Source organism: Trachemys scripta, chromosome 3 (genome assembly GCF_013100865.1).
Source record: "Trachemys scripta elegans isolate TJP31775 chromosome 3, CAS_Tse_1.0, whole genome shotgun sequence".
In the NCBI taxonomy this organism is placed as follows: Eukaryota; Metazoa; Chordata; order Testudines; family Emydidae; genus Trachemys; species Trachemys scripta.
Genome location: NC_048300.1, coordinates 4,675,403 through 4,687,856, shown reverse-complemented (window position 1 = coordinate 4,687,856; position 12,454 = coordinate 4,675,403). Strand labels below are relative to the sequence as shown.

General features: G+C 48.1%; 1 protein-coding gene across 1 annotated transcript in view; it reads right to left on the bottom strand.

Moving 5' to 3' along the window:
- Positions 1-12,454, bottom strand: part of ARHGEF33 (Rho guanine nucleotide exchange factor 33) — a 37,857-nt gene that overhangs the window by 10,088 nt on the left and 15,315 nt on the right. Inside the window, 7 exon segments of the mRNA XM_034764018.1 lie at positions 365-529; positions 1,285-1,433; positions 3,155-3,238; positions 4,431-4,514; positions 5,630-5,762; positions 7,890-8,019; positions 10,306-10,530. Of these exon segments, the coding sequence (XP_034619909.1) occupies positions 365-529; positions 1,285-1,433; positions 3,155-3,238; positions 4,431-4,514; positions 5,630-5,762; positions 7,890-8,019; positions 10,306-10,530 (970 nt within the window).

Genomic DNA, 12,454 nt, shown 5'->3' with positions numbered 1-12,454 from the left:
TCGTCACTGAGTTATTTTGTGATAACTACATTGGGGTAAGGCAAATCTCTTTACTCTGATTGGCTACTACGGTCTCTCTGCTCCTACACCATGAATTTCCAAGCTGTTTGCCAGGAGACGTGTTCTCCTCCCTTCCCCAGGCATTCCCCACCACTCAAACCTGCTCCCAGAAGGTACTTTCTCCTGAGAATGCATAGAGAGGTTTATTACCCTGCACAGGGGAGCCAACCTGCTGCAGACCTCGCCCCCTCCCCACTCTCCCCTCCCCCGAATGGCCATGCTGCAGCAACACCCTTGGCTATTTCTAGTGGCACATTGGGGCTGTGTGGGGAGGGAAGCGATGCTGGCCTGACAATAGGCTTACGTGGCTGTTGTGCTGGAAGAAGGGGCTGCTGGGAACGGCTGCATCACCTCTTCGGAGTGGATCCCGCTGTCTCGGATGGCTGTTGTGCTGGGTGTCTGAGAAACCTCCTGGCTGGCACTGGCACACTGAGAAGCCAGACCTTTGTATAACTTAACCAGGGACGACCTAGGGGAATTGAAATTCATCACCAATAAACAGAAACAGAGCAAGAAATCAGCGGAAGCAGCACAACCTGTGTTCGTTTTTAAGGCACATGGCAAGTTTGCTCATCGTTTCAGGAACAGCCTCATTTATGAGAAAGGATGATGTCTTTGTGGTGACGGCCCTTATGTGGGACTTGGGAGATCTAGGGTTAATTCCCAGCTCAGCCTTAGACTTCCAGTAGGACATCAAGCAACTTACTTAACCCACTGTGCTTCAGTTCCCCTTCTGCTGGGACAATAATTCTGCCTTGTCTATTTAGGCTGTAAGGTCTTCAGGGTCTATTCAAAGCTATTTCAGCAAGCGGTGGCTAAAATCTGCTCAAACCACGTCTTAGCCTTGATTTGCTGGACGCTTGCAACTGAACCCATGTCTATCACCTGCTGTCAGCAACCGGTAATTTTTCTAGGGTGGACCAGGCCTATGAAACCAAGGAGTCATTTGTTTAAATTAATGGCTGGTACATTTAGAACAAATAAAAGGAACTTCTTTTCTTTCTCTGAACCAGCAGGAAGTGGCTGCTCCAAATCTGATCCAAAAAATTTGATGACAAATGTTCTGACCTAACAGGCGCTAGATGCTCAGCTGGTGGAAATGTGACCATTTGACCGCACTGGAGCAGTGGGCCCATGGACACCAACTGAGAATCTGGCCCTTTGTTTCCACCTGCTCCATCATTTCTCCCTGAGATACAGGGCCAGATCTTGTGCCAGACTTACTTCTTCAGCTTTTTCCGTTTCTGTATGAGCAGGTCTTCGTTGCACTGTAATAGCAGGCTGTAGTGCGAGATGAAAATGCGGAAGCGCTGCACACACACCAGGAGCAGGTAGTAATCAGGGTGCTCTTGCTCGGTGTACTTCAGGATGTTCTGGGGTGCAAAGGGAAGCAGACTGGACGATGTCCTCGCTCTTTTCATGCAAAGGCGCTAACGTGACTTTGGGTTAGTACTAAGGGCAGGTCTACACCACGGGATTAAGTCGACCTAAGTTACGCAACTCCAGTTATGTGAATAATGTAGCAGGAGTCAACATAGCTTAGGTCGATTTATTGTGGCGTCTACACCACGCTGGGTCAACAGGAGAAACTCTCCCGTTGACTTACCTTACGCTTCTCGTTCCGGTGGAGTACCGGAGTCGACGGGAGAGTGATCTGTGGTCGATTTAGTGGGTCGTCACTAGATTCCCGGTGGATTGATCACCACAGCAGACCGTTTGGACTATGTCCTCGCTCTTTTCATGCAAAGGAGCTAATGTTACTTTGGGTTAGTACTAAGAATCAACCAACTGCATGAGGCTCTGAAAATGCATTGTGTGAACTCTTTGAGATGGGAATTGTAGGCATTTGGACAGTGCCTAGGACAATGGGGACCATCATACAAATACACCAGGCTCCCTGGGCCTTTATAGCACTGCTGCTGCCCTTCTCCCTTGGGGTCTGAACTGTTTCAGTGAAGCCAGAGTCAGCCTTTTCTTTTGGGATAGGCCCAAGACCCAGTTCTCACACCACCCTGGCTGTGATTGCCCCAGTCTGCACAGTGCTAGCCTGAGGATTTAGAGGAGTGTCAGCAAGAAGATGCTTTTCATCCCCCAACAAACCAATTTCCTTGCTGCAAGAGCCAGCTGTTTGTGTCGCACTTGTCCGGGGGTCATTCTTGTTTGGGCGCTGCTAGCCCTGCCCACCTAGGATTTTGTATGTCCCCTGTTACAGAGAAACGGGATGCCAGCAAGGAAAGGGTTACCCGTCCCCTCAATAGCGTTCACCAACCTAAACAATGTGTGCGTGTCTTCCTCCGGTAGCCTCTTGTGCCATTCCTTTACCACCTCCCTGGCTCCTCCCAGGTCTAGCCCTCTGCAGGCTGCTCCCATCCTGTTTGCATTCTCTCTCTGCTCCTTCCTTCATGGCTCCGCTTCCCTCACATTGACTCTCACAGCCACACCCCAGGTTACATTCTTACTCCCCCCCCCCCCTCCATGTCCTCCTCATCTCTCGAACACCCCTGTAAAAGCGCTGAGTCATAGCCAGAGCATCACCACTCCACAGGGACGGATTAGCAGTGTTTGCAAATTGGGAAACTCAGTTAGAGGGATCAAGCTGTGACCCAGCCATGGGCAAGGGGTGGGCCGATGTCGGAGCTGGACCTGGACAACAGGAGCCCTTCACTTCCATGCCAGTCCCACTAGGCCATGCTGCCTCTCACACTAGTAACCTTGGTGGCTAGAGACCATGCTGGCTACTCAGTAAAGGAGCGGACTCGGCTGTACATGGTTGGCTAGTAGTTCCCGGCAGCCCTAGCCCAGTCACTGGAAGCCCACACATCCCCCACAGCTGTGTGAGGGTCTGGGGTTTCTCAGAATGGGGGGCATTCCCGGGACGCAAAGGCTGTCCTGGCCCTGAGGAAACTGCCAATCATGCGAGAGCCTCCTAGAGACCAGTCTCCACTGGCTTCCACTTTCAAGGGCCCAGAGATTTTACCGGGTGGCTGCAGAGGCCAGCTCTGAGAGAAGTGACATGCAGTGTAAACGCCAATACCAAGCGTTATCCTTACAGGGCAATAGGGTGACCCGGGCAACTTTCATGCGTTAGTCCTACCTGTAAGTGAATAAGGTATTCGGGGATACGCTGGACTATATGAAAGAACAGCATGTAGAGGTCAGACTTAATTTCTTCTTCCACCTGAATTGGAGAAAGTAGATTTAGCATCTCTATGGCATGTAAGTTCCCAGTGCAGTTTGTATTCATGTGATGCTGTACAGTACACACAGCAACACGCAGGGAGTGACAGACGAATGACAAGGGGATGAGATGACAACAGTCCCAATCATGTTATGCTAAGGGCTGGACTGTGAGCCCCTTATGCCCACTGGCAATAATCACTTCTGGAACTAGTCCCATTGATTTCTATGGAACTGCTCAAGGTGTAGGGCACTACTCTGTGTGAATAAGGATAGCAGCATCTGGCCTTTACAGACCGCCTGTCTCCCCTGGGTGATACCACAGGACTGAGCGACGTGAGCCATTAGACCCCTGGCATGAATGCAAAGAGGCTGGCAGCAAGGAGGTCTCAGGAAAGAGTCTTTCTCCAGGGCATGTGAAAGGTTTATCCATTCTCCTACATACGTTCCCAGGCAGTGGTCTGGATGGGGTGCAAGGGAGGATTTCCTGGTCGGGGGGAGGCTTTTTACAGCTATTGATCCAATTGAACTTCTGGATGTAACTTCCTTCAAATACATGGTGACGTTAGAATTAGACAGCTGCCTTTGGTAACTCGGAACAACCAATCGATCCACAAGCCCATCGTTCAAGAAACCAGTGTTTGGTAATGAAATAATTTGGTTAGCGGGATGGAAAAAAATGGCAGGAAGAAACCCTGGAAAATATGTTCCAACAGCTGTGGGAAGTGGGGCAAGGATAGCGGGAGGGTCAGTTTGCAAACAGAGATTGGGTGGTTTGGACCACAGCCTGGGGTAATCCAGGGACAAGTTCAGATATTTCACAGAAAATCCAGAATCTCCCGGCATTCTCAGGCTGCCAGTGTAGCAATGGCATGGTTATGCCAAAAGGTGTCAGTGGCTGCCATCAGTAGTATCTTGGGGCTAAAGACAATCACACACCTGGATTTGATGATTTCAGAAGTGTGTCTTGTGGTTCTCTGTGCTATGTTTCATGTGCTCAGGATGAACTGACATCTATGTACTATTTCAACTGCCTGATTCCTTAGAGAAATTCCAGGAATACATTAATATTTGATTTGGCAAGCGGCTATTTTCCACTGTGGGGGGAGGGTACTGATTGTGTCTTCACTATTGCCAGTAATGACTGTGTGTCATGGCGGATGAGTCTCTGAAATAACAGGTAAGAAATGTACCTCCTTCAGAATCACCACGTGGATCAGTGAGATGCATTCCGGCAGGTCCCTCAAGTAAGCAATGTAGTAGTCCAGAAAATTGTTCTGAGGAACAAACCCAGAAATGCTCAGTAAGGAATGTTAGTGGTTTGAAATTCTGTAGGGTTAGCCCCAGGTTTACTGTTGGCTCCGAGCAGAAGGGGCAGGGGAATGGGGAGGGATAGCACACAGCTTAGTTATGTTAGGCCATTATCTGTACATGTACTTGTAACCCTTACCCAGTCTGAAACAGTCACAACCAAACAATTGTAACATGGTGCCTGTCAAGCTGCAACAGTCAAACCAAGCTACAACAGTGGACATGTGCAGGGCCTTCACCCAGTTCCAGCAAACTCTTTACCTAGTTGTCCTGTGTTGTGTTATGGTCAGGATCTGAGCGAAGTCTTGGTGGCAGTGTAGATAAGACCTAGGGGCTGGCTGAGGCTACAACTGGAGCCCACAATGGTTTGGCACCATCTGACCCAGTTACCATGGGGCACCATGTTCACATTGTAGATTTTTATTTATTTATTTTTGCATGATGTTGCTCTGTTGGCCCATTCAGACGAACCATGCTGCACTGCCACAGATTTACCAGTGCAAAGGCCCATGAGGGTTTAGGTTTTGGTCAGTCACACAGCAAGTGAGTCCCAGTCCTGTGCCCCTGCACCCAAACTCCCTCCCAGAGCCTGCACCCCGCACCTCCTCCTGTACCCCAACCTCCCGCTCCAACCTGTTGAAAGTGAGTGAGGATGGGGGAGAGCGAGAGATGGAGTGAGCGGGGGCAGGGCCTCGGAGAAGGGGGCAGGGCAAGGGCTGAGAGGGGTGGCTTGGGGGTCCCTGAAAATTTTAAAATCAAAATGGGGGTCCTCTGGTTGCAAAAGTTTGAGAACCACTGGACTAGATGACCTCTTGAAGTCCCTTCCAGTTCTGCATTTCTATGATTCTATAATGGATGTACCATTTTTGACTTGAACTGGTATGTAGTACGTAGTATGGTATGTAGGCTTGTTATCCCTAGAGTTCTTTTAAATTTGTTATACAGCCAGACACGTAATTACGTTGGGGGCGGGGGTGGAAATCTGCAGTTCTGTTTGATCCAAACACACCATTATACATCGTTAAACTAAAGCAATCCTGATGCCTTTGTCGGGTGTTTTCTGTCACAAGCACTAACGTACCTCATCGTTTGTTAACTTCAGGAATATGTCTCCCAGGATTCCTGGACGTGGCCAACTCAGCACCCTCTCTTGCAGCATGTGAAGTAAGTCTACATGCTGCTGGACCAGGTATCGTAAAGAACCGGGGAAGAAACTAAAGAGGGAAGATAACAGATATGATTGCACAGAGGAGTATAGAAATTCATCTAAAAAAGAATCCGATTCCTAGGCTTTGGGAACCCACAGATTCTGCTCACATTCATGGGCCAGCAGTTTAAAATGTGCTGGGTTTCCTTTACAAGGTATTATTAATCATTGTTATTATGGTAGAGCCTATGAACCGGTGATGAATGATGCCCCATTGTGTGAGGCGCTGTACAAATACAGAGTTGTAGGCTGTCCCTGCACCAAAGAGCTTGGAATCTAGTGTTTTATGGTTCCAGTTCACATGCTTTTGCACTCATTGGGCCTAATGCTCCATTGCCTTGTGTAACCGACTCTGCCCAACAGGGCAACGAACCTACACAGCTCAAAGCATGAGCCATTATCACTTGAGTTAGAGGACTTGGGCCCCACTCCTGCAACCACATATGGAAGTAGGATGGGACTCATAAACCTTGCCTCAATCACTGTGCACTTTACAAGCTGTACCTTATAAGGAGAGCTGGCCAAAACTTCCATCCTGTGAGAAATTCCAATATTTTGACAACTGTTTTCACTCCAAATCAGGATGGAAAATGCAAAATATTTAAATATTTTGCTGCATGGAAACATCAAAAACCTTTCAGCTTAAACCAAAACATTTTGATATTTCTGTTGAACCAAACTGAATCTGCGTGATGGGAGTTGTAGTTTGGATGCCTCATACCTCCAATCTCTTCTATGGGCTGGGCTTCCTCCTCAGACTACGTCTCCCAGAATGCACCTATGTCAAGGGACTCCCACAATGCATCACAGCAATTTAACCAGAGAGGAGACCATGGTGCATTGTGGGAGATGTAGTCTGGTCAGGGAGCCCATAGAGGAGAACGAGGTCATGAGGTACCTGAACTACAATTCCTAGGAGTCACTGTGGCAGCTCAGGTGGACACAGATTAGTTTCAAAATGACCTGAAACAAAACATTTCCATTTAATTCAACAAACTGAAATGTTTAGATTCAGGATGATCTGACCCAAAACGAAATATATAGTTTGATTTACCTGACAGAACATTGAAAAATTTCAGCAAAATCTAAATTTTCCCATGGAAGATTTCAATTGTGCAGAAACAGTATTTTCCAATAAAAATTGTTCTGATGGAAAATTACCAACTAGCTCTAAAGGCTGAGTGGGGGGAGAGAAGGTATGATATTGTATTGTATTTTATGATAAAAAGCATGTGATCATGTCATTAAAGGTTGTAATGCGGTATGTACATGGAAAACATGCCAAGCTTCTTCTTAATATACAGCGAGGACATGGCAGAGATAGTTTTGAAGCATGTGGCCATGAGGAATATGCAGAGATCCTGAAAAGAGGAAAAGATAAAAGAAGAACCAGAGAAATGGGGAGGAAACAGACATCTGAGACACAGGAGGTGGAAAGAAGAATGACAAGAGACAGACAGATGGGGAAAATGCCTTTTAGCCATGTATGATACTGAATAATGTATTTTATATTCAACTATAATGGGACAGCAGTAACTGGTCCATAGTTAATGCTAAAGCCAGCAACTTCCAGTGGCGGAGGGAGAGGTGTGGACTGTGAATCTGAGATTGGGGGGCTTTGTTCTCAGGTCTCAAAGAGTGGGTGCTGGGGGAGACAGGAGGGAGGAGAGCAGGATGGGCAGAGAGGGAGGATTAAATGAGGTGAGTCAAAGAGCACGGAGAGGGGACTAGAGGAGGCAAGAAATGTTTGGAAATAAAGCATAATATTTTAACAGGGAAGGTAATTAACTCTTGGAACAATTTACCAACAGTCATGGTGGATTCTCCATCACTGACCATTTTAATATCCAGATTGGGTGATTTTTTTAAAAGACCTGCTCTAGGGATTATTTTGGAGCAGTCCCTTCTGGCCTTGGAATCTATGAATTGATGAAAGTAGAAAGGCAGGAAAAGGCAGAATCTTTTACCCATGTTAAACATTTTAAAGACCTAAAGCTTTCTGGCTATAAAAAACATTAGGCACTTAAAGGTTTCAAAGTGGCTAAGAGAAAGTTCCCAAAATGTTTTTGGGGAAAAACGAACTCTGAATGTTGAAAAGGCCCTTTTATAAAAGCCATTGTGACAGTTACGATACCTTCTCTCTTTGGTGTTCCTCTTCACGTCTAAGCCTTGCAATGTGGCTTTGATCTTCAGGATCAGGGACAGATTGATGACATATTTCCTCTCAGACTCCAGCAGCTCCAAAGCGATGCTCTGTCTTTTGGCTTCAACAAAAAGTTTGATTGAAAAGAACATGTTAAAAGCTGCACGCTTGTGTTTGACTGGAGAGAGGGAAGGGAAAGGCTGAGGAAGACTGAAGGAGCTTCCTCTTTTCATGTAATTTTCCTCACAAATATCAAGTGCTAGCCCTGATCCTGCAAAGTGCTCCACAGAGGATCAGGGCCACAGTCTATTTACAAAGGAAGACTGGAAACAAGCATGTCTCTCCCCTCGACCTCCAGAGTTTCTGAAAGATCAGTTTTTTTAGAAATCATAAACAGGAAATTCACATCAAATTTTCTACATCTCTAGTAATTATATTACCCTATAAATCAAATACACTATTCCAGTGAGAACAGTCAGGGCCAGATCCTTAGCCTGTTTGCACCACTTAGAGCTGCCCTAGCAGAGAAGTTGGGATTTCCTTTGGCGTGGAAGAACCCACAGTTGACGCAGAACTGTCTACGCCACCTCTAGCTCTAAGAGGCTGTTACCAGCCAACATCATAAGCTAGAGCAGCCCCGAGGCCGCTCTAACATATGACAGGGGCTGAATTAGCCCCTGGCTGCCCCAAGGACTGCAGTTGTTCCCTGGACTGGCCTTGTGACTGCCACTCAAAACAATTCACCAATGAGGAGAGTCCAGCCCAAAAGTGAGTATAATGGGGGTACTGGCTCTTTAAGACTGATGTGGGAAGTCTCTAGCATATTCACTGGATTTAGGAGTGTGGCAAGAAAAAACAGCCACTGAGAAAGCAGAAGTGATTTCAGGGAGGAAGCAGAGCCAGACATCTGCTGCTGTTCAGGGCTTGAGACTGAAGCCTATTCTTGCAGCCCAGAGGGAATGTTGGGGTTAATACTCCTGGGCCTGCTAAGAACTGTAGGGCTCTGAAGCAAAGCATGCTGGGAAGGATACACAGCATATATAATCAGCTTCCTCCCACAGAAGAGGCATAGACTTTGAGGGAATGGGATTAGGAAGAATAGTCTCTCCTAGCAGAGATGGAGAAGCAAAACTATTTGCTTCTTTGTACTTTGCCATAGATGCTCTGTGACCTCAGAGCGAGACCAGGCAGAAAGAACAATCCCAGGGACAGAAAGTTTGTCCTTTGCCAAAGATATTAAGGACTGAGAAGCAAGGCTACAAGGAGGGTAAGGTTTTTTGTTCTTTTTAAAGGACTCCACAGGCGTGACCTGCTGTGAACTATAGGCTGTCCCAGGGAAAATTATGTACAATTGTAAAAGGACCTTTTAAAATGGAAATGGTCAGGCAACCTTCTCTCTAAAGGGCACAATAAATACACTCTCTGTAATCTAACCAACACAGAATTGCACCAGTCTGTCTGGAGCCCCTCAGCAACACAGCACAGCCTTTCTAATTCCCGTTCCTACAGGACTGAGCCACATGGTCTTAGGCAGCTCCCTCCAAACTGAGGCAGGGCTTTGCATGCAGCCTTCTCTCAGGGGCTATCAGTCGATGGAGCAGTTACAAGCAGAGTTGTGTGAATAACGGATTATTCGATTTGCTGGCAATTCTGGAAAAAAAAATTCTTTTTGGGTCAAACAAAACATTTTGTTCAACCTGAAACATTTTGTTTCAATATCAAGCCTTTCAGTAATGTTTTTCATAGTTTAATCAATTTAAAGGAAGTCTCTAAAAGGAAATTCATTTCAAACCAAAACACTGAAATGGTTTGTTTTGAAAATGTCAAATTTTGGAAAAATTTGGAATTCCTATGGACCGAAACAGGTCAGCCAAACCAATATGAATTCTCAAGATGCAGTGGTGTTGCCACATCTGCATTTTTTGCCAAAAAAGGTTTTGGCTGAAAATTTCACCCACCTCATCGTCGTCATGGCAAATCCAAATTAACAGCAGAAAACGGACAAGAATGTCAATGAGACAAGGTGGGTGAGGTAATATCTTTTATTGAACCAATTTAATGTCAATGTCACTCAGCAGCTGTCAGGGTCCTGGTGAGCAGATTTTATGTCCGAAAACACTCTTTGCTGGTGGTTCTGAAAATAAATTTTGGGGGGATTTCTGGTTCATGGGAAAATTAGAAGAAAATTGGTTTTGTTCTCCTAACTCAAATTTTGGAATGCCAACATTTCTCGCAAATGGGAAATCCTGCATTTCAGCTAGCTCTCCTCTGAAACCTAAAACAAACTTACAACTTAAACTACTTGTAGGTCCCATTGCTAACTGATTTGATTCCAGAGTAGAGTTGATGGCCTCTAGAATCCCAAAGCCTCCATGCTTTTTAGCCACAGCTGCTGCTTTATTCTTACCAGCGAAAGAAGTTTCACATAAGACATTGTCCACTGAGGTGTATCTGCTTTGGCCTGTTTCCTTCACTCTGTCTGGGTGCTCCTTAGAAATATATTCATCACCCCACTCTTTGCTGTCCTTGGGCTGCTTCCACACAGTCGATGGGGGGTGACCCTTTGGCTGAATGTCAGCTGGCAAGGAAGGCTTGAGGCTTTCTTCTGTCTCTGGATTTGCACTGCTCCCCCCTAGAAACCACAAGCTGCTGTCAGGACTTAGCAGTTTTTCATGCAGACTTTTTTACAAAGATTGCAATGTAGTAATAATTACAAAACATGTCCGGGGGCGCAGGGTCCAGAGGCATGGGGGCTGCCCGAAGCCGGTAGCACTCAAGCAGCTCAGCGCTTACAGAGCCCAGGAGTTCAGGGAGCACAGCAGCCGCCGGAGCCCGGGAGGGGAAGTGCCCAGCCGGGGGCGCAGGGTCCGGAGGCATAGGGGCTGCCCGAAGCCCAAGCACTATCGGCTTCACGGTTTGCCGGGAAGCCTCCAGACCCTGCGCCCCTGGCTGGCGCTTCCCCTCCTGGGCTCCAGCTGCGCTGGGGAAGCGCCGGCCCGGGGTGCAGGGTCTGGGGGCTGCCCGGCAAACCGTGAAGCCGGTAGCGCTCAGGCAGCCCTTTTCACGTGGCTGGGAGGGAGGAGGGGGAATGCGGGGTGCTCAGGGGGAAGGGGCGGAGTTAGGGCGGGGACTTTGGGGGAAGGGGCGGAGTTGGGGCGGGGCTGGGGGTTGGGAAAGAGGCGGGGCCAGGGCCCCGTGGCGTGTCCTCTTTTTTTTTATTTTTTAAATATGGTAACCCTAAATACAGTAAAGACAGCACTGTGAAGAAATCACTGTTGTAACAGTGCAAACCAGGAGAACAGATAGGAGGGGTGGAAAACAGGGAAGAAAGTTTCTAAATATAGGGGTCACTAGTGGATTCTCCACAATGTGCCTGACTTGTCTTGCTGGGTCCTTGTCACCCTTATCTATCCCTTTAATTGGTGTAAACGAAAGGATCCACAGAAAAGCTGCTGATGGCAGGGGTGAAAGTAAGGTGGTACGGGCCAGTAAAAATGGCATACCAGTAAAAAGTGGCTGCCTGTACCAGCCCATACCACAGACGTTAAAGCCCCTTTTGCCCCCTCCGGCCACTGACAGGCAGGGGCAGCGGCCAGAACCCTGGGCCCTTTAAATCACTGCTGGCGGCGTGGGCGAGCTGGCTGGGGGACCCTGACCCCCCAGCCCTGCCCCTTCTGCCCGAGGCCCTGCCCCTTCCGGGGGGCAAAGCTGCCCCCTCCCCGTACCGGTAAGAGATAAATTTTACTTTCATCCTTGTCTGATGGTCAGAATGGTGGCAGGGATGGGGATTGGGAATCAGGACTCCCAGTTTCCCATTGGGCTAGGTGCTTAGGACCGCAAATTCGAAACTGGCTTCTCGTCTGAGTTGAATTTTGGAGTCCTCAGGTTGAGAAACCTACGACTTGATTTTTCCAAGGGTGCTGTGCATCCAGAGCTCCTGCTCGCTCCCATAGGAACTGCCAATCCTCAGCGCTTATAAAAATCAGACCCCTCCCAAATTTTCAAACTTGGGTACTTAAAATTAGGCACCCAATAAGCAGTCAAAATGAGAAGCCAGCTTTTGAAAATGGAGACCCCTATTTACCTTAGTTCAGGGGTGGCCAACCTGTGGCTCTGGAGCCACGTGCGGCTCTTCAGAAGTTAATTTGCGGCTCTTTGTATAGGCACCGAGTCCGGGGCTGGAGCTACAAGTGCCAACTTTCCAATGGACCGAGGGGTGCTCACTGCTCAGCCCCAGGCCCCGGCCCCCCACTCCACCCCTTCCCGCCCCCTGCCCTGAGCCTGCCATGCCCTTGCTTCCCTCCTTTCCCCCCCCAGAGCCTCCTGCATGCCACGAAACAGCTGATCAGGAGGTGCGGGGAGGGAGGGGGAGGCGCTGATTGGTGGGGCTGCCGGTGGGTGGGAGGCACTGGGAGCGGGGGGGGGGAGCTGATGGGGGGGCTGCTGACTTATTACTGTGTCTCTTTGGCAACGTACATTGGTAAATTCTGGCTCCTTCTCAGGCTCAGGTTGGCCACCCCTGCCTTAGTTCATCTGTAAAATGGGTATAATGATGC